The sequence below is a fragment of the Trachemys scripta genome, chromosome 2, assembly GCF_013100865.1.
Source record: "Trachemys scripta elegans isolate TJP31775 chromosome 2, CAS_Tse_1.0, whole genome shotgun sequence".
In the NCBI taxonomy this organism is placed as follows: domain Eukaryota; kingdom Metazoa; phylum Chordata; order Testudines; family Emydidae; genus Trachemys; species Trachemys scripta.
The window spans coordinates 267,488,725-267,515,704 of NC_048299.1; the positions used below are offsets into that span (position 1 = coordinate 267,488,725).

At 40.6% G+C, this 26,980-nt stretch overlaps 1 protein-coding gene across 1 annotated transcript in view; it reads right to left on the reverse strand.

Moving 5' to 3' along the window:
- Window positions 1–3,284: 3,284 nt before the first annotated feature.
- Window positions 3,285–26,980, reverse strand: part of NDRG1 (N-myc downstream regulated 1) — a 53,495-nt gene continuing 29,799 nt past the window's right edge. Inside the window, exons 4-16 of the mRNA XM_034763656.1 lie at window positions 24,867–24,972; window positions 22,450–22,570; window positions 18,384–18,446; window positions 16,948–17,008; window positions 16,415–16,501; window positions 13,454–13,510; window positions 12,010–12,113; window positions 11,503–11,559; window positions 10,231–10,282; window positions 9,366–9,413; window positions 6,830–6,865; window positions 5,303–5,354; window positions 3,285–3,964 (exon numbers count right to left, since the gene is read on the reverse strand). Coding sequence (XP_034619547.1) covers window positions 3,699–3,964; window positions 5,303–5,354; window positions 6,830–6,865; window positions 9,366–9,413; window positions 10,231–10,282; window positions 11,503–11,559; window positions 12,010–12,113; window positions 13,454–13,510; window positions 16,415–16,501; window positions 16,948–17,008; window positions 18,384–18,446; window positions 22,450–22,570; window positions 24,867–24,972 — 1,110 coding nt within the window. The 3' untranslated portion in view covers window positions 3,285–3,698. The remainder of the gene's footprint in view (window positions 3,965–5,302; window positions 5,355–6,829; window positions 6,866–9,365; window positions 9,414–10,230; window positions 10,283–11,502; window positions 11,560–12,009; window positions 12,114–13,453; window positions 13,511–16,414; window positions 16,502–16,947; window positions 17,009–18,383; window positions 18,447–22,449; window positions 22,571–24,866; window positions 24,973–26,980) is intronic.

The following is a 26,980-nucleotide window of genomic DNA, read 5'->3' on the forward strand; positions in this document are numbered from 1 at the left end:
TTCCTGGAAGAGAGGAGAGAAGGGCACACTTGTACCCTTCTTTCATAGGATGGTTTGGCACACATTCACACTTGGGTTTTACAGACTGGTTATTAAAAAACGAGTCCAGCTCTTAGGATCATGCTGTCTAATCACTGCTGCCTGAAATGCTGTTACTAGGCTCAGAAACATTAATGATTTTTAAATGATTTATACTTAGACCAGAGGGAGAAAAAAAATGGGACCAATAAAGTCAGAGCAAAGCTGTAAATCCATCTATTGAAAATCCTGATCCTTAAATCACTCCCCATGTAAGGACAGTTTATTTATCCAACATGTACTTACTAAGCTCTCTTTATCCAACACACACACACACACCCTTCTTCTGTTAACCTACTTCAGTTCTCTACAGAACCTGCACACAGGGAAATATTGATCAAGTTCAATATTTCCCTATGTCAAACACTCACTCACCATACCATTTTTGAACTCTACTGCTAACTAGAGCTTGTAGGGACTGCTCCTCAATGGAGTGTGAAGGTCATGGCTGTCCCAGGGAGAATGATTCCAGTTCAGGCTTCATGTGACTTATGATGCCACTACATTGCAGAATAAAACTAGGGTTTTGCAGTAAACAGACACTCAATGTCTGTAACATCCTATGCCCTGGAAAAACATACAATTCCAATTAGTTTTAAAATGGAGTTGGGCAGAGATTGGTTTAAGAACAGACTTAAGTTTTAGTTAACAGGAAGCTGTATTTGAGACATGTTCTGGACAGGTCTATTAATAGGACTGAGAAAAGGAGCTGTAGTTTAGCACTCAAGACCATAATCTCTTCCCCCATGCTCCCTTTGCAGGCATAGGACAAAGGGCTCTTCTCCAGATCTCCACCAAGGGAATGCAAGTCCAGACTCCTGTATTCCACTCCCAGCTTTACTCCCATGTGACCTTGGCCAAGTATTTTCCCTATTTATAAAATGGTGATAACATCTCCCTCCCCTGCAGGGGTGTTGTGGAATTCAACTTCTGTTGAGTACTTGGTCACAGGATTTCAAATTCAAATTAGAAATTCAAAGTATTATAGTGTGGGACAAGCTAAAGTCCCCATTATGCCTACACATGGAAAAACAATTCTTGCACTGAACAGCTTACAGCGAAAACGGACAAGGGGGAAGAGGATCGTAGAACTGGAAAAGGCCATGAGAGGCCATCTGGTCCAGTCCCCTGCACTCAAGGCCGGACTAAGTATTATCTAGACCAGGGGTTGGCAAACTACAGCCCGGGGGCCACATCCGGCCCTTCAGACATTTTAATCCAGCCCTTGAGTTCCCACTGGGGAGCAGGGTCTGGGGCTTGCCCCACTCCGGTACTCCAGTCAAGGAGCAGGGTTGGGGGCTTGCCCCACTCTGCGCCTTCTGTGGCTCCACGCAGCTCCTGGAAGCAGCAGGTCTCCCTTCAGGCTCCTAAATGTAGAGGCAGCCAAGGGGTTCTGCATGCTGCCCCCGCCCCAATGCCACCACCACAGCTCCCATTGGCTGGGAACCACAGCCAATGGAATTTGCAGGGGCAGTGCCTGAGGCCAGGCCAGCATGCAGAGCTGCCTAGCCATGCCTCCGTGTACGAGCCAGAAGGGGGTACATGCTGCTGCTTCTGGGAGCTGCTTGAGGTAAGTGCTGCCTGGAGCCTGCACCCCTGAACCCCTCCCAGGCCCCAACCCAGACCTGATCCCCCTCTTGCCCTCTGAACCCCTGGGTCCCAGCGTGGCACCCCCTCCTACACCCCAAACCTCTCATCCCCAGAGCCCTCACCCCCTCCCCCGAACCCTGTGCCCCACCCAGAGCCCCTTCCCACACACTGAACTCCTCATTTCTGGACCCATCACACAGCCTGCACCCCCAGCTGGAACCCTCATCCCCTCCCACACCCCAACCTGCAATTTCATGAGCATTCATGGTCCGCCATACAATTTCCATACACGGATGTGGCCCTCGGGCCACAAAGTCTGCCCACCCCAGGCTAGATAGCAGGCAGGGTAAGCTTAGCTTGAGAGTTAAGACATGTGGAAAGGATAAAGTGCAATCATCTTGAAAGATTTCTCTGCTCAGGATACAGGATTAAGACACAAGACATTGCAAAGTTACAAATTTATTTGTTTTGAAATAAATACAAATAGTTCGTTAAGAAAACTTTTGATAGACTTTACACAATAGTTCATTCTCTTTAATATCTGTTCTTCCTACCAACCACCATGGAAACTCTGCACAAGAGTAAGTTAGTCAATGTGGAGTAACCTAACATTAAGTTGTGTTCTTCTGAACACAGAGAACTACCCAAAAAATTTAGGTATTAACACTTGCTATTTAATTACTCAGAATCTGATTTTTCATAGCTACATAAGAATTGTGATGTAGCAAATATATATCAAAGCAAGTGAAAGACTGTCCCAGTATGTATGGAAGAAAAGCTGAAGAACACTATGAAAACTGTGGGTGCCATGCCCACTTACTTACTTCCAAAAGAAGATAACCTGGGAGATATCAGTAGGTTACACTGAGATGCAGAATCAAGCATTGCTAAATTTACAGTCACTAAATATTATGTTTATCAATTACAAAATTGCTCCTCCCACCGCTGTGGAATACACTTCTCAGCACCAGCAAATTCAAAATCAGAGATTTTAGGAGCTAGTAATTAGTGACAGTTGAGTGTACAGTATTTAATTACAAGCCATCCCTCAGTTTTTCATCTTTCCTCAACAATTAACAGCTGCATCTGGCTTTGTTTACAGAATTCTGAGATTTACAATTGGGCTGGATGCACAAAACACCTCAAACTCCAAAGATTAAAAGCCACTGAATGTGAAAGTAAAACTGCTTCCACTGAGCAGTCATCATTGTCATGTACAGCTACTTAAGTGTCAACTACGTCACCAAGCTTTGCTGTGTTGTGAGCTCTTTGGTTTAAGATCCCGCCAAAGAGAAAATATTAACCTGCTTATAAAAAGTTAAACCTTCACTTTGTTAAGCAGGTCTTAGGAATGGGGAGGGTTGGGGGGACTAAATCTCAAAAAACCCATCAAATACAAAAAAGTTGCCTATTTTAGTAACACATTACTGTACTTAGGTAAAACAGGCTCAAATACTAATTAGAAGACCTATAAATGCACAAGTTTAATTTCAAATAGGAAAAAATTAAACTATATACAGTTTGAGTTTAACTCCAGCTTCAACGTGAGGCTGGACCATGTTTTGTTGTTTTTAAAGTCACCCATAAAGCACTGCTTTCCCTCCCCTACCCCCAAATTTTTTTTTTTTTAAATATGTGCCACAAACTGGGTCACTTTATTTAGCCAAAGAAATAAGAGATAAGAAGTGGGCATATCCTAGTTTCAAATCTTTGTTTGAACAGGATGTTCGGTAAGTCTGGTTTGATTTTGAAATGTTCACAGCCATGTTAACTTTTGGCAAGCAGCCCTTAAATTGTGGCATCAGTTGGAGGGCACAATAGCAGCAACCATCCGTATTAAGTAATAAAAATAGAGCAATTGAGATGTTTGCTTTCTTTGGTCCCTTTTAAACTCTGGTGAACAGAGTTCATCTTACAGGAAAGCTTGAGATTAATACCAGCTATGTGTTGTGATACACAGTGGGCAACCATTAAAAAGGTTTACAGTTTCAAACTACATCCAGGTTTTTGGTTTTTTTTTAAAAAGGTATTTAACAGGAAACTTCCATGGATTTGGGGCTAGGTTGTTCAGCATTGCTTGCAGAGTTAGGAGTGAGCTCAACGCGTGTGTCTGTGTGAGCGCGGTTCCTGGACCCATCACCAGTATGGGATCTGTTCCTGTCACCCTCACCGGTATGGGACCTGCTTCTTGTTCCTTCCCCAGTGTGAGATCTGCTCCTTTGTCCCTCCAAAGATGTGACACTGGAACCAGATGCTGTACGGGACCTCATAAGCCTGGTCATACTAGCTGAAGGCACTGAAAGAAGAGTCCTGTATTAGTGGATTTGTTTAGAACAATTCAGTGTGCTTGAAAACAAGCCCTTGTCTTGAATTCCCAAGCTGACAGACTAAGGCCCTGATCCTGAACACTTTTGCACATGCTTATTTTACACATGTAAGTAGTCCCACTGTTCATGATGCATGAAGTTAAACAGTGCTTTGGTACTACAGTACATGTGGGAAATTGGGTATAAACTGAACAAACAGGACTAACTTCTTAGATGTGCAAACTGAGGGGCAGTCTTTTTTTTTTTTTTTTTTTAAAAACATGCCTCAGTGTTTAAAAGCAGACTAGTAATTTTACTCCAACAACTGACCTTGATTTTTCAGTTCCAATTTACACACTCCAAGTCAACTGTGTCTGATGGTTATTACAACGTAAGAGAATGTGTAATGTCTAAAGCTAAGTAATTTTAGATTCATACTACAGGTTTTCTGCATGCCATAGCAGAGCCAATGCTGTATACAGAAGATGCCAACTCAAACATTTAAAGGAGGGTTAAGTTTTCCCCTCAATTTTTAAAATTCAATTTAAATATCCATTCATTATGTGAATACAGGGGATAGGCACAGAAACCAAATACCAAAATGTCTGCTTTGCAACCAAGTTGTGCATGTATTTTTACAATTCGCACACATTTCTAATTGGGTGCACAGACAGCCAGTGTCCTATCTACCTGGCCTTTATACAGCCAAGTCAGATGTTTACAAGTTTGTGCACAGCTGCTAGTGTGCCAAGATGACCCATAGTTGCATGATCAGTTTGAGTCAGGCTCTGAAAATACTGGTTCAAATTGTGCAAGAGATTAATTTCTTCAATCCATGAGGCAAAAACAGAGAAAGGGGAATAAAAGGCAGTAAAGAGATTCGACTTAGTTCAGTTCATCTCGGATGATTTGATATAGCAGTAAGAGACTATTTCGTTCTGTGTCTTCTAGTTGGAAAGGAGCACTTTAAAGGGCATCTTTACAAGCCATGCATCCAAACAACCTCTGAGTTGGCACCATGGCAATTTATTACCACTGAAGTACATACAATAGTCACAGTCAAGTCACACTGAGATAGCAGGGACAAGACAGGAGAACTGCAGTATCTCAGATATCACTACATATAATATCTGTGGGCAACAATATCACTGATTGGACTAAGAGTTCTCATGCTACTCTGCTATGGTCCACAAGCCCTTCCTTCCCTCACAGACAGCAGAAATTTTGTGGTGTAATCTAGATTTTCACAGACAACAACAGGTTACTCTATTAGTCCACTTAACTACAACTTAACTATAGCTAGTAATTTTCTTTTAATAAATACTTACTATATCCCATTCCCTGAACAAAATATTTGAAAGCTTCTGCAAGTTTTGCAGGCTGTAAAAGGAAATGGAAACATATTGAATACAGTAATAGTCAAGTGAGAGACCGTAGTATATACTGTCTTACTGTCTCCCTGGGTTCTACTCAATAGAGTTACACATGTAAAGAATGAGTACACAACTGAGAAAATTCCCCAGTTCCGATTTTGTTCTCTCCTCTGCCCTGCTTCCCCCCCGTCCCCGGTTATATACCTATTGTACATTAATATTAGCATGCAGCATATTAGTTCAGTCAATTCTCCAACTGATCTCAGCCTGAACCAGACCCAAGTTTTGCTAATGCAGTTACTGAAGCAGAAGGTTCAAAGGACCAGTTTGTCTCACAAAGCACATAGGACAGTTTATTTATAGCAGTTTCTAGACCAATTCCAACTAGCTGAAGTTTTAAGTGTGTTCTGCATTGACAAGTTTTTCCCGCCATAAAATGAGTGAGACTATACAAGCATCATTTAATAGCCTGCTACTACTCTTGAACTGCTGCACTGACACAAGAATGTTTTCCTCTGCTGCCAGGCAAAGCAGTGACTCAAGTAACAAACTGAGGTGACAATATTTGTAATTGAACTTATGCAAGATTGTAGCTTGCAGTGCAGGCAACTTTCTTTTTTACACCCCAAATCGAGAGAATAATGGCTCTTTTTGGTCTAAATTTACATGCATCAATTTGAGGGGCAGAATAAGCTCTACATTGGTATTCAAGCTTCTTACTTAAAGTTTTGCCATTCAAAACAACTTAAAAAAAAACAAGGATGGAGTGTCTTTCTTGCACCCCTCTGTCACTAATCACACTATACAATGCTAGCGCAGTCGTCCTCTTTTCAATTGTAGCTGTTTACAAATTCCAGTTTCTTCAGAGTAACAAAAATTCAGGCCTACATTTCAGAATGCCTCCATTTGGCTCAGACTATAACAAAATGTATACCCTACAAGCTAATGTAGAGGTCAGCTTCTTTAGTAAATCACCACTAAATAATATAGTTAAAATTGTAGTGTACATAGCCTGTTGTATTGGGAGCCTTGGAATTTATGTCTAAACATGTTTCAAAAACACTTCATTCTCCTAAACCAGATTAGTGCATGCAAGAACAGACTAGTTATTTCCTGCCTCCCACCATGAACTATAAATAGCACAAATAACTAAATGTTTGACTTAATGATCATCCAGAAGCAGTAATCCATGTTAGTTTAGTAGGCATTCCTAATTCATTCTACATTCCCAATGCAAACCTTTACACAGTTAAGGCTTAATTAGTGGAAATATATATCCCATCCTAACCTTAATTTTGTGCTTGGTTGGTCTTTAGAGAAGTGAGATCAGGTGACTGAATGCCATCATTACTCATGAATGGCCACCAGTCACTTAACACTTGGGAACAATGAATACCCTTCAAGATGGAGCCCATTTGTCACATTTTGCAAAACAGACTAGTGTAAGTAGCATTAGCAAGTTTTCAGTCAGTCAAATCGTACCTGGGAAACTTGAGGGAGACCACCACAGTCTGCCATCTACGAGAAAGTAAACAAAAAATAGGTCAGCATAATGCCAGACCAGGAGTTCCTTTCTGAATTCAGAGATTGTACCAAAGAAATATATTCAAGGTTTGTTTATCTGGCACTTCAAAGCACTTTAGAAACAGACATTTATTCTCATCACAGATAGGAAAGCTTGAGTAGAAGGCAACGTGTAAGGCTTTTTATAAAGTGAACACCAGTTTCTTAATGTATTACCCTAGAAATCTGGATATCCAGCTCTTTTTACTGGATTTCAGTGGTATGCCTTGGCGATGAACAGGGAGATGGCACATTGGTGAAGAAAGAAAGTACCTAAGATCCTTACAGGTGAGGGTATTAAAATCCAGCAGCAATGGCTGAGACGGTGGAGGACTCTAACAGAAGGTAGATTTCTTAAAGGACGCCAGATCCGTGAAGGCAGTCCGACTGCCTTCACATTTTTTGTACCACTTCAATTTTCCTGCTTGTCCACCCCTCAACCAACAAGAACAGGGCTATTCTAGTGAAAAACTATGAACAGAAACAGTCAAATTGTGAATTACAGAAAGCCTGCAGTCCTATCTGGGATTAGCCAAAACAAATCCTGCTAAATTCAGGGCTTTGGAGCGGAGCCCAGAGCTGGAGAGCGGAGCAGCAGGTTTACCTGGAGCTGGAGCACAGCTCCAAAACCCTGCTAATGGTCTAGAAATAGAACTATAACATAATTCAGAACCTCAACCTCAGAAAGAGTGGTCATGTAAGGAGGTCTCCAGCTGAACAATGGCAGAGATGAAAATTTATGATTGCAGTGAAGGGGGCAGAAGAGGATTTGGATGGCTAAAATTCTCTATTAATGTTAGACAACAAAAAAACATTGAGAGTCTATTGCTTAGGCCAGGGGCAGGCAACCTCTGGCACGCGTGCCGAAGGCGGCACGCAAGCTGATTTTCAGTGGCACTCACACTGCCCAGGTTCCTGGCCACCAGTCTGGGGGGGCTCTGCATTTTAATTTAATTTTAAATGAAGCTTCTTAAACATTTTTAAAAGCTTATTTACTTTATATAACTAAACTTTGTTGTATGTATTACAGACTTCTAGAAAGAGCCCTTCTAAAAACGTTAAAATGTATTACCGGCACACGAAACCTTAAATTAGAGTGAATAAATGAAGACTCGGCACACCACTTCTGAAAGGCTGCCGACCCCTGGTTTAAACATTAGCACTGACTAACTGCCTTCTTTAATTATATCCTAGTAGGGAATATGGCAAGAACTCCAAATCCTGAGCAGACACTTTTTTCCTATAACTTTTATTTAACAATGGTTAAGTACTGCAAACTACAGATGCACCCACTCCATGACTATCAAATAAAGGGAAATATTAAAATACATTTCTGATTCTGAGCTATCTGGAAAGTAGCCCAGAGTAACAGAAAAGGTAGCCAGGTAGGACAGTGCATGTAAATCAGAAGATTATGTATTTATTCTACAGAGTAATTACAGCTTGTTTTGTTACTGCAGGAAGAGGTAGTGAGAGTATGGGTACGCATAAACAAGGAACTCACATGACGCTAGCACAAGTATAAATGCTGGTTGCAGGTGGGTTTGTACTTGGTATAGAGCAGTAATACCTCCACTGCCACCATGGCTAAGCTGCTGCTCTGGGCTGTAGCCTGTGTCTACCAAACTCAGTAAAATTGATTTAAGTCTGTTTCTTTATACATGTAAAATATTAAAATGGTTTTCATTTTACTTCCGATATAGCCTAGGTCTTGACACAAGACAATTAAGATAAAGTTGTTCACTTGCGATTAATAGATTCTACAAAATGTCCGGCTACTAAAATCCAGAAGGAAAGAAAGACATTTGTGACTATTCCTTCGGAGGCAAAAATATCCTAGTAGCAGAAGCCTGACTAGTTCACTCTACAGCAGCATTTTACACTGACAATACAGTTTTACTTCATTAAATGACCTCCTAATCCTGTTAAGTTCCAGTTTTTAAAAATAGGATAGTTTCTAAATATACAGCCAGTATCATCCGCCTCTGAATGTTTAGCTCAGGGTTTCAACCCCTGAGGTTCTGTATGTTCATGAATAGGGAATCTACAGGTTAAAGCCACTTTTGTCCGCAAGTTTAAAGTACTGTGTACATATGTTGTGTATAACGAAAGCGGTCTCATCTTTTTTTTTTTTAAATTAGAGTGAGCCCACAGCTATTTCCCCTCCCTGCTAAGTCTGAAGCACGCAAGCAGATTTTTCTCCTCAAATATTGTTTCTGCAACTACTGACCTATTTTCTATCCTCCATTCCAGTAATGATTTCATTCACTAGTGCTGACTGCTCTGTGCTCAAGAAAACACTTTCCCCAGTTTACTTAAAACTAATCTTAAACAAATGCTCAGTATGTACAGTCACACACCACATTGGGCTAACTTGTGCTCTCACTTGTTTAAGACCAATGAGGTTGCATCATTGTAATACAAATATGTACTTTACAGTTCTTATTCCTATTACCTTTAGAAGTGTGGTCTTTGTTGGGTCCAGTTTAGAGTTGCACTCTACCTATATGGAAAAATAGCACTGTTAGCATCTTATTCTCATCTTCAAGACCATTATTCTGAACTAATTAGTTCTTCACGGTTCTCTCATCCAACTACTTTTTCCTTAACTTAATTGTATTAATATCTGGTTCTCCGAAAGGGTTGGTATATCCTAAAATTCCCCCCCCCCCAAAGCTTTTCTAAAATATTATTCAAATTTTGCTCTAATAGTCTATTCCCACATGTACAAGCAAGTCCATTAGCAAGGAAGTAGGAGAGTTTTGTGCTTCACACACTGTAGTGGCAACAAACCCTGTCATGTGACTGGGGATCATGTGTTAGAATCCCAGATAGTAAGCAGCCATATGGCCAAAGAATGGACATACCCATTAAGGCACAGTGTTTTAAGTCATTCAGCCATTGAGTCTAGCTATATCGGCCAAAGCAACACACCGCTTCCAGAGTAACCGAGGGCAAAACTCCATTTAACAGCAGAGAACACCTTACAATACTGGCTACAGATTCTCCTCTAAAGGAAAAACATTTGTAGTTTACATTTTTCTCAACCAGCTCCTTATATGCCTAAAGTACTGCTGTGGCAACTGTCCTAGAACAGTAGCCATTACATAATGGTAACCAGACAGAGGCAGAGACATCTAACAGTGACAGCTCTGTCTTGAAAGGTGGGAAAGGGAAGTGTTAACTGGCCTGGGTCAATAGCAGGAGACTTTCCTATATGGGGTATGATTTCTGCAATGCCAGCATGACTTCCCAGTTTGCATACTGATTAATACAAAGGAAAAGAATGCTCTTTATTATGAAAGTCTGACTATACATACCACAGCATCAACAGCAGGAGAACTGTCACCAACCACCAACAGTGAAGGGCATCTGCAAAGAAGGGGGGAGGGGGTGAGAAAGAGTGGAATGAGTTTGGTTACAGAATTTTATTTACATGTTACATTTCATGAAACTTGTTTTTTCTACTAGCTAATGTGCAAGTTTGTTTTCTTATTCCCTCCCCACCCCCAGTAAATAAAAGCTTTGTAAAAGCACTCATGCTTCTATTTGTCATATATTATTCATACTTCTGTTCAAATTGCAAGGTGATTGACATAATTTGGAGCCTTACCCCACATAAGGGAACAATTACATCCACTTCCTAAGTAAAGCAGTTTAAACACCTTAAACTCAGGTTTGCAAATCCATCATGGGTAAGAGTACAAGCACCACCAGGCATCACCATCTTCTCCACATTTAATCCCCATTTGAAGAGCTACCCATCACCGGCATGCTTCCCCTGTGACAAATTTAACTAGAGACTCTTGGGGGGTGGAGGGGGGGAATGGATTAGAGTGACAACACACACAGAGATTTAAATGCTTGCAATTGCTCCTCCCTTCAGGCTAATTAAGTTTTTAAACAAAACACTATACTCTGATCCCTTCGCTATTCAAGTTTGAGGGTCACTTTACACCCAACTTGTGAGACTAGGAGGCACAACAAACTCTTCCTAAGGAAGTCCAGGATGTGCAGCAAGTTTTTAAACCCCAAATCCAAATTTTGAGACCCCTTTGTACCCATAAGCAGCAGCATGCATCTGCAATACTGAGCTTTAAAAAAAAAGTCTACTGGAAGCTTTTATTTCAATTACAAACCTGGAACGTGTATATGCAAAACACCCACCAATCATACCACTGCTTTAAGGCCTTTAACACAGTGATACTCAAGAGGTGCTCTTTAATGGGTCTCCTTGTGGCATATTATATTAAAACACTTATTAACCAACATTAATCAATCAGGATGCTTTTATTAGGTTATTAACCAGTTGTAATTGGGACAATACTTGGTCAGTCATTTTATACAAATATATTTCCCATCATACTATTTAAATATTAATATACTAGTATTATAGTAAATGAAACAATGAGTTCACACTCATGTGGTTCTTTGGGGGTAATGCTGATTGCTAATTTGGCTCCTGAACCACTGAGGTCTGAGTATCACTGCTCTAATGACTGTCCCCATAACAGTGTCCATGCCATTAATAGTTACTCAAATCTAGCACAGATTTTATATTTTTCCAATTCATATGAACCAGTAATACTTACTGTAGAGTAACAACATTTGCTCCAGGAATAGGACGCTCAATCTCAAGATCTCTTCGACTGAAGATTGAGAGACAAAAAGCTTATTGATACATTGGGATTCAGGTATTCATGTGAATTTCTACACATTTCCAAACATTAAAATATACAAGTTACTTAAAGAAAAGTGTGTGTGTATTTTATATATATATATATAAATATATATATATAAATATATATATATAAAATACACACACACGACAATGAGAGAGAAAAAGATCTATAGCTATACACACAGCTGAGTTTTCTTTGGGTTTTAGTTTAGTCAGCCCCTGAAGTTAAAAAAAAAAAAAAAAAAAAAAAAGACACTATAGGCAGTGTCAAGATGACCCTTTGCCAGAATTCCAATACAATTCTGCTTGACCTTTCATTAGAGAGCATCTCTGCTGCATAAATGATATTTGCTGGTCCCCTGAATGATTGCTTAACATGTTTCACTGTAAAGACTAATTGGAGAACAAAGTATATTACCTGTTGTACGAGTTGACAAAGAGATGAAGATTGGTTTGATTCATATCGTTGACAATATGTTGGCGATAAGTATGGATCAGATCATGGTTGTTATGAATCTCTTCCTAGATTAAAAAGTGTAATTTAATATTAAGATACTACTATGATAAATGGCATTGTAGCATTGCTTAATTACAAATAAAGACTTATTAAAAACAAGCAAGCCCCTTTAAGAAACTTTTCAGGTATTAAGTGTTCTCAAACCATTAGTACCAATATTTTTTTTTCAGGGTTGAAGTAATGCAAGTTGTCTGAAAGTCAGTTCCAGACTTAAATACATTGTACAGTTTTATTAATTTAAGGCACTTAATCTCATAACATTGCATGGTTTGCAGTTTGCTCGTGCAGTGTTGATGATCAACCTGAAATCCACATCCTTTCTAACAAACCAAAGGATGCAAAGAAAAGTCATTGAAGAGATGTATAGTATCAAAGAAATACAGTTGAAACTGCTGAGAGACTGCAGGATTAAAGAGCCAGATTTTTAAAAACAAGTCAAGTTAAAAAAAAAATATTTAGTAAGTTCAGACCAAAACAGATGTTCAAAGTGTGACAAAAATTAGTGAACATCTACAAAACTGAGCTCAATTTTGCAAGACAAGAGCAAGTAGCAGAGCTTCAAGGTCGTTAAAATGGCTGTCTTTGAAAGTTAGTACTACTTTATTTTCTAAGGCTTGTGTAGAGGTAGACTCTAGAGTATTTGACATTAAGGTAGACACACAAAAAAAGCTTAGTTTATACCAGTAACTTGTTTTCCAGATTTATGACTTATTATGGTGCCAAAATACAGCAGGAGAGCTCTTATCAGGAGCTAAAACAATAAGCCGTATTGTACTATCAACGTTTAGAGCAGAAATTGCCACTGAAATCACTGAGGAGTTCTGCTTAGAACTTTATTTAAACAACCAATTTAACAAGCAATTAAATCTCTCCACTATGGCTATATGCTGCCTTTCATATACTGCATATCAAACTTCAGTGATAGGGCAAGTTGCACCTGGAAACATTTGAATTTAAAATGTTGTGAACAGTTTGTGGTTGATACAGAAGTTACAGCTTGTGTTTTAGTTTTGGTATTTTAAAATGGTACAAAGGTACATGTTTTCCAGTGTTTGAGGGATGATACATTAGCATTACAGAGCGTGCATGCACCTGTATTCCCAGCTACCTAGGAGGCTGAGGCTGGCAGATCATTTGAGCTCACAGGTTCTTGGCTGCAGTGTGCTATGCCAATCGGGTGTCTGGTGCCACTGACAGCCTGGCCAGTGGGTAGTTAAAGGAATGGCTAGAACACGAACGATGTGTTGTGATTGGCACTCTCTATGAGAGGACTGATCGATCAAGGGGACATTAGCATTCCCCACAATATGAGAGCTAAACAAGTGGGAGCCTCAAAGTAGCTTACCTTCCCAAAAAGATGTGAAATGACCATATCTGGAAGGGCATGAGCCCATCCTGAGATCTAAACAATGAGAAAAAAAGAGTTAAAGAGTTAAACAAGAGACATTGAACAGCATAATCAAAAAGGAGGATTTGTCAGCTAGAAATATCTCTGCTCTCCCATGATTGGTCAGATATTTACACTAGTTATGTCAGAAGGCACTACAAGTGCAAGTAGCACAAATCACACTTGAAAAGTGCCCACAGGATAGAACTCTTGGACTATCCTTGCAGTTTACCTAGTGTAAGCTCATAAGCGTCAACATAATGAACGCACAGTAGATGGGGAAAGAATGTCCCCTACTCATGCAATCATTTCTTAGAACTTTGGACTAGCTGACATGATATGGGCAGTTTGTGAACAAAATTCTACCCTTAGGACAAAACGTGCATCTGGATAACATTCCTAAATTGGTACACAAGACACATGCAGTAGTAGTTCCCAGAACAAATGCAAATAAATTTTGAAAGGAGAAAGGGGTAAAATCCAATGGTACCACCTGCTAGGCTCAGTGATTCCAAATGAGTGTTGAGAGAAGCATGGGGATTGGGACACTGAAGAATTTAAAATGAGCTAAGGCTATTGGGTGAGGTGATCACCTATTTTGCAGGCCAGTTAGCCCATCTTTATAAGTAGCTTTCCAGTCCCTCCCAGATCAAGTAATGTTTGTTAATCCAGTAAAGTACAAGAAAAACCACCCTCTTCTGTTATTAAACCAAGGAAGTAAATAGCTTTCAATCCGAGAAAGATTGTCCTACACCCCCATCTCTGGAACCAGAGCACATTGTGTCATGGCATTACAAAGTGTGCATTGATTTGCTCAATTTGGGACTTGGCAGATAAGTTGTTTAGCCTAGAAATACCAGAGTTTTTGTAGCTTCCAATGGATAAATGTAGGAAGTTCTATATGCAGAGATTTAGAGCCAGCCACCTGTTTTCTGGGGGGCGCAAGTGTGCCCACACACTAATATAAACATGTTACTGGACAAGATGCATGTTTTTGGACATGTTTGTATTATCTTGTACAGACATACATTTGTGTACCATATGCAAGCCTAAAAATGGTAACATTAAACCTATTACTCCTCACTCATTTAAATGTTAGGCCTTGAAGCTTATGGTCGTTAGTATTCAGATTAAAATGTGGTCAGAAGATGCATGAAGATTTTGTTGTGCATTTTCCTGCACAGAGGTGTCACTTCTAAAACAGTAGTGACACATTCTTGACAATCCTTTGTCATGATCCTCCTTGCTATTTTAGTTATTTAATGCATTTGTCCGAATCCCTTAACATTTTTGAAACATGTACTTCCCCCCCCACCCCCGCCCCCAATTTTCAATGCCCTAGCTCACATTATGGATTGCTGGTTGGCAGACAAAGCTATGGGCAAAGAAAGGGTTACTTATCTGTAAGTGAAGGGTTCTTTGAGAGGTGTGGTCCCTATCTGTATTCCACTAAGGGTTTACACATGAATACCATGCATCTGGAGCCGGAGAATTTGAAAGTATAGTGTCCATTGGTTCATGCATGCGCCCTTGCTTTACCTCCTGGTTTCAACCGAGATAATAAAGAGCAGAGCGGACTGACTGGGCCTCCAGTTCCTTCTCCACAGCAAATGAACAGATTCACAGCAGAGGGGAAGAAAGGTGGGAAGTGGAACCGCACATCTTGAAGAACCTCCAGTTATAGGTAAGTAACCTCATCATCTTTGAGTGATGGTCCCTATTGTATTCCACAGAGGGTGATTAACAAGCAGTACCTAAGTTGGAGGAGGGTGCAAGGAAGAGGATGGAACAGTTGACCAGAGGACAGTCACGCCAAACGAGGCATCTGTCAGAGTCTTGTGCAAAGGCGTAATGAAGGTATGTGCTACCCTACATGTCTGGAAGCAACACCTTGCACAGGGCGGCAGTAGTCAACGCTTGCACTCTTGGGGAATGGGCTCTCAACCCAAGGGGTGGAGGCAATCCCAGTAACCAACAGCAAAGAGGGGGAGGGATAGCTCAGTGGTTTGAGCATTGGCCTGCTAAACCCAGGGTTGTGAGTTCAATCCTTGAGGGGGCCACTTGGGAATCTGGGGCAAAATCAGTACTTGGTCCTGCTAGTGAAGGCAGGGGGCTGGACTCGATGACCTTTCAAGGTCCCTTCCAGTTCTAGGAGATGGGATATCTCCATTACAAAGTGTAACGCATCCTAAAATCCATTTAGAAACCCTGTGTGGAGATTGCCTGTCTCTTAATCCTTTCAGCTATAGTGACAAACAGTCTAGGAGATTTCCTGATTGGTCTCTTCCTCTGCACTTTTGTAAAAGGCCAAGGTCCTGTGGACATTGAGGGAGTGAAGGCGCCGCTCCTCTGCTGAAGTTACATAAAGAAAGCAGCTAAGTATGGGTTGGTTGAGATGAAAACCAAGAAACAACCTCTGGTAGAAACTTGGCTTGCAGGTTCAGGGAGACTGCCCACTTGGCTTGAATGGTCTGCGGTCCTTCTGTTTGGGTCAGTACTTGCCTATCCCTCATTGGCCACATCAGCCTGCACGTACATCACTACCTTTCTTGCTTCGCCTTTGCTGTCTTCAGCTGTGGCTCCAGAGAGTCTAGCCACCTATGCTAGCAATGGGTTGGGGGGAGATCCTGGGTTGCTCTTAAATTCAGAAAGCGATCTTGGGCATAAAAAAGTTGGAGACCACGGAGCTAAAGTTTACCAACCCGACAGGAAGTACTCTAGTTAAAACTGAAGAATGGAACCAAAAGCAATTATCCTTCAATATTGCAGCCACAATTTTAATAGGGAATACACACTGAAAAAAGCTTAGCTAAAATCTGATGTGACATTTTAAGAACCCATTGTTCAAGCGCAAACCTTCACATGCAATCTCAAGATAGACATTTATTGTTTATTTAAAAAAAAAAAAAATTTTTAAACCTTAGTCGCTGCCCAGTCCATCCATCCTTCAGCACAAGGGTTTATATTGATGAGAACTAGTCCTTCCACCATTTCTGGATTGTTCAGCTGCAATTTAAGAGATCATGTGAACATGCAAGTAGCCAGATACATGTTGTAAACAGATTAACAATACAGACTTTAAATTAGAGGGATAATCATTTTGGGGCAGGGCATTGGGAAGTTAATTTTATCATGTGAAAGTTATGCAATAAGCTTGTGTCTTTACTCAAAGTAATTTGGCTGGACAACTTTGATAATCTTTAACTTCTTCTCCATCTTAAATTTAAATAGAGAATTTCCATTAAGAAACAACCATCCACAAGTTAAGTGGGTAGAGCCCTGGGCTTAACAGATTTGATCTTCTGAATTTACCATCCTGCAGATCAGGTTATTCCACTTTAAAAACTTGACTGCTTAAATAAGTGGGTATGGCAGGGTAGGAAATATGTGCATAGGCTACAGGTGTCATGTAGATGAGCGTCAACGTTTTAAGAAAGCTCCATGAAACTTACAGCAAACCTAGTTAAGATGTAGGCACCTGCTCCAGTTCCCATTCCAATAACACTTTTCAGCCTACAGAGAGCAGTTACGTGCAATAAAACAAAAAGAGAAAGTGTCAGTAAAAGTGCACTAAAACTAACGAGTTCCATCCAACCAATTTCGCTCTTTTAGGTCACAACTACTATATGCCAGTTCATGTTTATTATAGAGCAAGTCAGCAGTTGATGTAAGTGGTCACAACTGCATTGACTTCAATGGGGCTTCAAAAATTTACACCAAGAGCAGAGCTGTTAATAGCAGTTAGCAAAGTAACTCTGCTCTCTTGATTTCAGCTAAATAGTTATATTCATGGGACAACTGTCCATCTGCTTTCCAGTACTGTGACAGTTACAATATTTCTTTAGAGAAATATACTGGGTGAACTATAATATTATTCTGATTCTGGCAGTCATGACTACTGGACAATGTCACCCCAATTTTTTTTTCCCCTTCAGTAGTGAAAGAAAAAGGCTGCTATGCCAGTTATCAGGCAATACATAAAGTTACCAGAATACACTAAATTGAAGCTAGTCTTACGAATAACTTGAACGGCATATACCCATTAGGCATGAATAGTACCAATTTCAGTTCAGTGCAAATTAAAGCATTTACTGCAATGGGGTCTTTGAAAACCAGTAGAAGGGGAGAAAAGTCAGCACAAGACAAACACCTTCACAAAAACAAAATCATACAATATTTTAATAAAAAGCTGACATGAGACTGGTGTATTCTAATCAGTGACATTAATAAGTGGAAACATATACCAAACAGGCTTATTGTTTAACTTTTATCTGAATCCACCTTAGAATGTCTTGCTCTCAGAGGAAAGATGCTAGGAGAATTTTCAGTGATTCAGAGTCTTACACTAATAGAGACATTTGATCACATTACATTTTCAAGACAACTTTATCACCATTGGGGCAGGGAAAGAGCAAGACAAAAGGAGTTCTGTCCAAGTTCTTGCAGTAAGTAGTCTGCACCATGAACAATTTAAATTAAACTAAATGAGAAAAGTCTACCCATGGACAAATTTGAAATGGTTTAAAACTTTTTAAACCAGCAATACCTGAACAAGACTTCTCAAAACAAGGAGAAGTACCAATAAAATTAAGTACTTTTAGAAAAAAAAAAAAAAGGACAAGTGCAATATAGGGAATAAGGTGGAAATTAAAACGAAGAATAGCAGTGAATCTATCTTTCTATAAAAGGATTTTTTTTTTTTTTATAAAGAGTTGGACAAAAATTGAGAAGCAGCGTATATGAACATTTGCATTTAGAAGCTGGACACATTCTCCCAAAAGTTAGGTGAACTTTCTTAACTATTCAGTACACCATATGCTGAAGGAACTGTCAGAAGACCATAAAGACCAAAATGAAGGCTGAATGATTAGTAAACATCTCTACTCACCCAAATTGTTTTAGGATCCCAGGGAGCATTTCTGCCAGCTGATCCATGGAGGGATACATGTATCTACAGGAAAAAGGTATTGGTAAAATTTGGTAATTATACATGCCAGGAAGGTCTCATCCACTGGAGAAGACAGACATTTAAGACTAAAGAAAAAAAGACATAGGTGTTACATCTATAATACTTTGCACTTCTGGCTCAATTCAGGAAAAGATCTGTGAGTGCTTTTAGAAACAATTAAGCCTCAGCACTGGTACAATGATGAAGTCATCATTTTGCAAATGGTGTAAGGAGAGCCACTGGGGTGGGGGGAGGCGGGCAAGTTGGGCTGGAAGGAAAGTTACATTTCATGAAAAAAAATTAAATTTTGATATTTGTTTTTGTTCAGATATGGAACCAAAGCCATCATGAGTTTTTGTAAGACAGCCTGGTGGTTGGGGCACTCACTCGGGACATGGGAGACCCCGGTTCACATCCCTGCTCTGCCCGATTTGGAGCTGAGACACAATCCAGGCAAGTGCCCTAACCACCAGGCTACAGCAGCAGTCTCTCCATCTCTCCAGTTGGAGCCATTCTACTGTGTGCAAATTAAGTGTTCACTGTGCCAGAGAAACTGACTGTATAGCCCGCGGATTAAGGCACTTCACCTGGGTTGCAGGAATTAAGCAGAGCCAGGACTTAAACCTGGACCGCCCACATCCCAGGTGAGTGCCAACCAGACTACTGGCTATTGTAGAGTCTCTCCTCCCCCCACCCAGATCCTGACTGATCTTGTTGAAACAGAAGTGTTTCGTGAACCTAGACCGCGTTTTATAGAAAAAAGTTTAATAAAAAAATAATGTTGACCTCCAACTCTAAAGCTAAGTGACTTGCCTAATGCCACTAGTTTTGTGGCAGAAGCAATTAAATGCAGAGCTCTTGACTCAGTTTTGTTCTTTGGTCATTAGATGCTTCTTTAGTAAGGAGACGGTTTACTGCCTAAATTGAATGACCGAACAAACTCCCCCTTTAGAGCATGTTTCAGCAAAAAAAAAAAAAGTTGTGTAATTTTTTCCCCACATGATTTATTGCCTACTAGCTAACAAGCCTAAAAAAGCATCAGAAAACCAAACAAAATGTGCCCTAAATCCCACCATGCAGTGAATAGGCTGGAGAAGTTTAAGGGTCAAATTCACTGTAGATTTAAATTGGTGCAGCTCTATTAAAATCAGAACTATGCCAGCTTGCCCCCGGGGTCTAAAATAAGCCCATTTGCCTTAAGCGTACTTCATTATTAGCATTAACCTACGGCAAGTCTAACAGTCAGTGTGTCTATTGTGACAATAAGAGAATCAGCTAATGGCTAGCTGGGCAAAATTTTGGGAATTAACTCATTACTAACTGGTCAGAATTTTAATACCCTGAAGTACTGGCCCCTACAAGGGCAATAATACAGGACTTTTATAGAAGGCGTCCAAGTGGATTTTGTTTTGGAATCCAAGAATTATCCCACCAAAGTAGATGCTACTGGGGTAAGCAAAATGAAGCCCTTGCTGTTGATTAGTGTTGAATAACTGATGAGCCTCTCTTAAAAACACTCGGTAGAAAACCACAGCTATCTCCTGTGACATGCCTACTTTCACTCATTATCAATTTCCTTGAGGTGAAGCTATGTTGGGTCATGAAAGAGGTTTTGTATATTGGGCAAGAGAGAGGAAAGGTATTTGGCTTCCTATTCCCCATTGAACCACAAACCCCCAATTAATGCTGGCACTTAACAGTGGAATAGAACTACATTTAAAAGTTTTGAATAAAGGAGGCTCTCTTCTCTCTGTGATACCAATTGGGGCAAGGGGGAATGCCATCATCCCTGCCCCCAGCCAGTTTTTGCACTTGCTCAAAGTTCCATAGGCCATGACCTGACCACTTTTAAGAAGAACCCTGCTTAAATCAATACAGTTGCTGCTGGAGCATTACTCTGGCCGCATGGTTGCATCATCACTGACATTTGACCTGCCATCCCTCTGTACAGACAGGAGAGGCAGCCAGGCCAAATTTCAGTGGGTGGCATTGCAAACTGGCTCATGGGGTTGCAGTGCCACCCCAGATAAAGGGGAAGCTGGGCCAAATGCTGTTGCGACCTGCCATACAAAGTGTTCCTCCACGACAGCATACAGGGGAGTCCACAGAGAACTCAACTCCTGATGGCACTGGCTCCCGCACCGAGAGTAAAAAAGGGGAGACTTCCTGGTCGACAGACAGGGGTCTCTGCAGGAAGACTGGTGAGGAGGGATGAGCAGGGACTAGAATAGGGTCCCTGACAGGGAGGCAGGGGCTAGAATTTGCCACCCCACTCCACCAACAAGAAATATCTGAATTGACACCACACTGCTATCTCTATCCATTTTGGGCTAGAAAAAGTGTTAGGTTAAACAAAACAACAAACACCCACCCACACACAGTGTTTTCCCAACTATTTCTACCAACGTGGTTTAAGAACATATGTACAGAAGACAAACTGGCACAGGGGAAGAATCTAATCCAGTGGCCCTGCCAGAGACTGAAGTGACATTCCTGACAGGCCACTCAAAACGACAGCAAGCACCAAAGAGAAGATATTCCACAACATGTACAAATTGCATGCATTTCTTAACTAGTAAAAGCAACACTGACTGTGGTACATGTAGTATTTTCAGCAATGTCAGCTAGGGGTGTGATTTTTTGTGGGACCGCATTTCTATACTGGCAAAAGCCCCAGTGTAGATATAGTTGTCCTATAGTTGCTTTCTGCCAGTATACCTGATTTTGCTCAAACTGGTATGAGCTATCTAGCTTAGACTAGGTCTTTGTCTATGAAGCCTCTAATTCCTAGGTTGTGCTTTTTGTTTTTGTTTTTTTAATTAAGTCTGTTATAGGAGATGTTGGGCAACGTTAGCGGTTAGGTTGCTTAGAAGCACAAAATCTACAAGTTTGAGTAGATGAGAGACAAAGCTCTTGCACCAAGAAGTACACTGAATTCACACAAGGTCAGATTATCAGCGGTTGTAAAATCTGTGTAGCTCCACTGATGTAAGTGAAGCTATGCCAGTTTAAGCCATCTGAGAATCTGGCTCACAATCTTTTCCAACGAGACTTCTCATTGCCATACCAGCTTAAAAGTAAGCGATCTAGCCCAACTCACATAACAGGGGTAAAAGTAAGCTAAATTAATTAGTACTACTATACCTAGCTCTTACACAGCACAACTCTTACTTCCTTTGCCCGTTTCCCTTTTGCCTGTTGGCAATTCCTTCTATATCACGTTGAGTATTATAGAAAATACATCTTAACTTAGGGCAATCCAGTCTTATTTGGCTAAAAACATCAGACACACACTTTGGCCAAGATAACCCTTTAAACGTTGGCAGACTTTACTAGTACAAAAAATTCACACTGAACAGGACAAAGGATTTTCAGCAGGGTTACAAAAAACAATGCTCAGGAGTTAACAGCTTAAGATGTATAAGGCATCCTATTAAGGAACTATTTTTGTTAATAGAGTCAGCAAATTGGATTTTCCAAGTAGCACTAGCATTTTAGTTTATCAGTTCTGTTTTACCACTTTTTATAAAAGTAATTTATAAATTACACGGTCTAAAGATACCACAAAAATTGAGATAAATACCTATATTGTTTTTATTCTGATTTCATTGTATGTTTGTACTTTGGATAGATATAGCTATGAAGGAACAAGATACAGATCCACCCCACTAGTAGGAATAAGAGAGCTGGAAGACATTCTTTAGAGAGTAAATTAGTTGATTCATAATTTAAACTGACCAAAGCACAGACTGCTTTGAGAACCACTCTGGGACCAGAGTCTCATTTAAGAAATAACATATTGAAGTGTGAATTTGCAGACCCAGATTCTGATCTCTATCACACCACTGATTTAAGTGGAGATTCTCTACAGATACCAGTTCAGAACATACAGAAGTTTCCACAAAAGTTCTTTCTAAATTAAAACTGCAGATCAAGAATATTCTTTTCTGACCAGTTAAGAAGCCAACCCCGCAAGCATCAAGATCTTTTCCCAGCTCCAACTCACCCAGCTGGGAAAGATGCTGCTCCATCTTGTTGCCCCGGTGCATCCACATGACAGACTGCGAAGTGCTGCGTTATTTCCTGCATATCTTCAAAGTTGAAGAGTGGGTTGAAGCAAGTTTTGTCTTCAAGAAACAGAGGGGGAAAGAACATAATAGTCATTAAGATGAAAGACTGAATGGCTTATACAGTTTTAATCCATCTATCACAAGAAACTGCAATTTGAGAGTTTGTCTGAGTATTTTAGTCTGAGTTTCTTTAAGTTTCTCTGCAGATTTAATTTTTCAGTAATTTGCAGTATGGTTCAACCAGTTCAACTGTTACATTCTTGAAGAATTGGCAGCTCTTTATTGTTAGAAAGGGGATTAACAAAATCCTGCTCCAAAGATAACTTGCTTTATTACTTTACCACCATTTAACACCTTGAGGCAGAAAACTGAACTGTTTCTCAAGAAATTCTCTCATGTAAGTGGTTAAATTCTGGCACTCCTGGTCAAAATTTGTGGCAGACCAAAAGTTTCAAGGAAATTCCTGACATGAAAGCTAAACTAGAAGTCAGGTGGGGTAGAAGTGTTTATCTCAGGATCTGGCTTTTAAAACAACTTCCATTTAGTCATCTTTCTTAGGGTTATAATAAAAGGGGAGAGGGGGGAAAAGACAAATCCAAAGTAGAATCCAAAGTCAATCATCTTTTTTGCAGTATTCTCTTGTCCTTATGTCCAAGGACTGCAAGTTACACCAAGCTAGTCTGAGATTTCCTATGGTAGCTACAAGCAGAATACATTAAGATGAAAATTTTTACAGGAATGCTATCAAACAGATTAGGCCTAAAATTTAGGGTTCTTTAGAAATATGAACTTCTCACATTAAGGTTTCAGCAGACGCCTGTTTAAGGCTTATTCATTTCCTCCTGAACTTAAAACCTACTGCCAGCTGTATTGCACTAGGGTGAGACCCAGACAGAAATAACCTATTTATACTGTTCAAAATGAAAAGAAATCCAGAAGTTAGGCAATGCACCACAAATGGGTAAATTAATTTTTTTAAACCCTTCCCTTGTTAAAATGCAAGGTAAGTAACAGCAAAGTTAGCATAAAAATGTTTAAATATCAACTCCTTTAACATTACATGCAACTTAAGAATTGAGTAGTTCTAGTATAAAATGTGATGAGCAATAAAACTTTACATAGCATAAAGACAGGTTTTTCTTCCTTCCTAGATAGAAGTCTTACAATCTCAACAATTGTTAAGGCCCAGAGGCCACCTGTCCCTAATCCATGGAAAATAGGAAATGAAATATAGGGATGATTCTATCAAACCACCATGAAGAAATGAGTTACAATAGGCTTACTGATGGAAAGGTAAACTTTGGAGCAGGGACCATTGCTTTCTGTGTTTACAGGCAGCACAATGGACCCCTAATCCTAAATGTGGTAGTGTTCAATAGTAAACTTTAATAACTGAGTAAAGTAGTGTCGAGTCTTGTGGAGTAACAGTGGCCAAAACATATTTGGTATTAGATTTTGACTTTTTTGTCAAACTGGCATTTTATTGGATTGCATCTATACAAGATTAAACCATGCAGCACTGAAGAGAAATGTCACACTTTGTGCTGACATCATTAATCATCCACCGATTTATTCTAGTTTGAATCTATACAAAGTTCTAGACATCTAGACATAGCTAAATACATAAAAACCCTCGGCAGTATTAGGACAATTATTCAAAAAGGAATCTTCCACAAGCTTCTTTCCACCCTTGTGTCATTTTGTGACATACCCTTTTCCCACTCCAAAATCCCTATCAAGCACACGTTGCTGCATGGTGCTTGGAAGGTCCCCAAATATAGGCTATTTTTGACCCAGAGGTCCTTCGCCTTTCATCTAGAAAGATTTTATTTATAGGTACAAGGATTTATACAGAGGGAAAAATCCACTTAGAACTCAAGCCACTTTGTCCCTTACATCAGGGTATTAAGGAAGTCATGTCTATGAGAGGAAAGAGTGGCTCCACGCAAGCCAACAATTAGTCTTTCGATGCCCTTTATCTTAGTAGAAAGCCTGTCAAAGGGCACCACCTTCTACTCATATTTGCCTGCATTCAGCCTCAAGTCCCTCCTCCTGACTGCCAGCTAGCCCATTTCAATCAGGAACAAACTCTGGGCCCCTTGTTCATCTGTACCTCCATGGTGGTTTGTTGCATATAATGGCTCACAGCAAAGTCTGGGATGCAGCGAAGGCCAATCTGGATTAACCTGCACTGTACAACAATTTACTGGCAAGCTCCCACACCAGGACCTAATTTTACCCCTGAAAATTATGTGCTGCAAGGATCATGGCAGGTTGTAAGTTAAAGAACCACAGAGTGATCAGCTGTTACAGCTGGCCATCACTGTGCTGCTGTATGAAAGATCACACTTACGATTCAATCCAATATCATGGTATGTTAGGATGGCAGGCCTGTTTCCTTTGGGAGTCCCATACATAGTAACATGGACAGAGCCATGCAGAGTCTCAACATCTTGCTCCTGCAAATAAGGAACAATTGATTACTTATTTTAATGCTCCACTCAGTAAATACTATTAGATCTTTTGCATCATGCACATCCAGCATAATCTGAACATCATTCAAAGTGAAAGGAAAAACCTTAAGGAACTCATCACAGCAATATTCAGACTCTTGAGACAGACACCAAGTTCATGGTCATTTTTGTTTTATGGGATAGATGTCAAGAGCACTGGATGGGTGTCTATAGATGTGTTTTAAAAATCAGACTAAATAAGACAGGGGGAGGGAGGGTTCATACACTTTGTTGCTTCTTTAGGCCAAGCTTATTGCACACAAAGGGTTCCTTGTATCCCTCTATTCTCCACCACAAAATCCATGTGCCATCCTCCCATTCCCCTTTATTTTAGGGACGGAATGCAACCCTCCTTCATGCCAAGGCCGGATGACCCCCCCATACCAGAATTGATCATTCCCCACATGCCAGGGGTTGTGCACCCCTCATTCCCCCCCATCCATGCCAGAGGATCTGTGGGTCTCCCACCACGGTCCCCATTCTACCCACACCGGGGTTCTATGTGTATCTCCAATCCCACATGCCTGCCACTCTTCCTGCCCCATTCTCTCTCTCTCCTTTCTTTGGTCTTTCAGGATGTCAACATTTCTCAAATGTATTGAGGAAATGGGCAGACCTAAAGTGAAGGGTTCTGTTATCCCGGAATGCATTAATGGACACCATCAACTGGTTATCTGATCTACAGACACTTAAATGGGCAGCTGAAGCTGCTAGCTCTGCTAACCAGATGCTAGAGGGTAAATGTGTCATGTCCCCCTTGACACCCAATTTCTTCTTTTCAGTTTTCCAATTATCACCAAAAACAACATTCTGCCCTCTAAGGCCTTGAACACTCCCTGAAGTTCTGGGATCGACTGGATATGGTGTTCAAAAGTTAGTATTACATTATCCAAAGAGAGAAAGGCTTTGAAGTGACTATAAGGCCTTGCAACCTTGGCCAATAAATAACCACCGTTAACAGCATGTACAGAAATCACAATGAGTCACATGCAGTGCTGTTGTAGCCATGTTGATCAAGATATTAGAGAGATAAGTAAGATAGCATTTGTCAAGAATTCCCACACTGTGGTGCTTGTGGTGACTACAACATAGCCCTTTGCCATAGTAAAGGTTATTCTTTAAAGTAAAGTGCCCTGTTAACTTCATTGATTTTTACTGTAAGCATCCACACAAAAATGTCACACTCAGAAAACAGGATGATTGCATCATCTCTATACATCTGTGGTCAGTACTAGATAAAGCCACTTCATGAGTGTTATAACCAGTGGTAGCCCAAATCTTAACTCCATTAGAGGAAGAGACACTAAAAAAACCAAATACAAATAAGTAGTACAAATTAAAAAAAAAAAAAAAAAAAAAGGCCACCCCTTGCTATGCCTGCAAGTGTTAAATGACAAACCCTTATACTGCACTAGTTTGAAGTTTAGAACATCTTACAGCAACTCTGTGGAAGGCCATTGTTAGGGGGCTATGTTTCTCATTAAGCAGATATCAGTAGCTTACTCCTGGGGGAATTCTGCACCACTGCACAATGCAGAATTTTGAAGAAATTTAACATCATGTGTGCAGAATTTCCTTTTCCCCACAGTAATAGGCTGCAGTGCTGCTGGCTGCCACTAGTGGCCACTGGATCCAACAGAGCCCAGATCTCACACACACAAGACACTGCTTAGGGGAGGGAGCTAGAGGGTTCCTGGCAGCTGCAGTTCCCAGCACGCCCTGAGGGAAAGAAATGTTGGTGCAAAGGAAACTCTGTGCAAGCCTGGGACCAACTATCAGGCTGTATCTCCCTCTGGGTTCTGGTGTGTGGAGGGGGCAGGTGTCTGGGCTCTGGGGGAGAAGGGAACATGAGTACCTGGGCTAGGTGGGCCCTGCGACTGAGTTTGGGTGTATTGGCTTATGGGGCGGGGGAGGAGGAGAGTTGTGGGTGTCTGACCCCCCAGCCGGCCTCTAG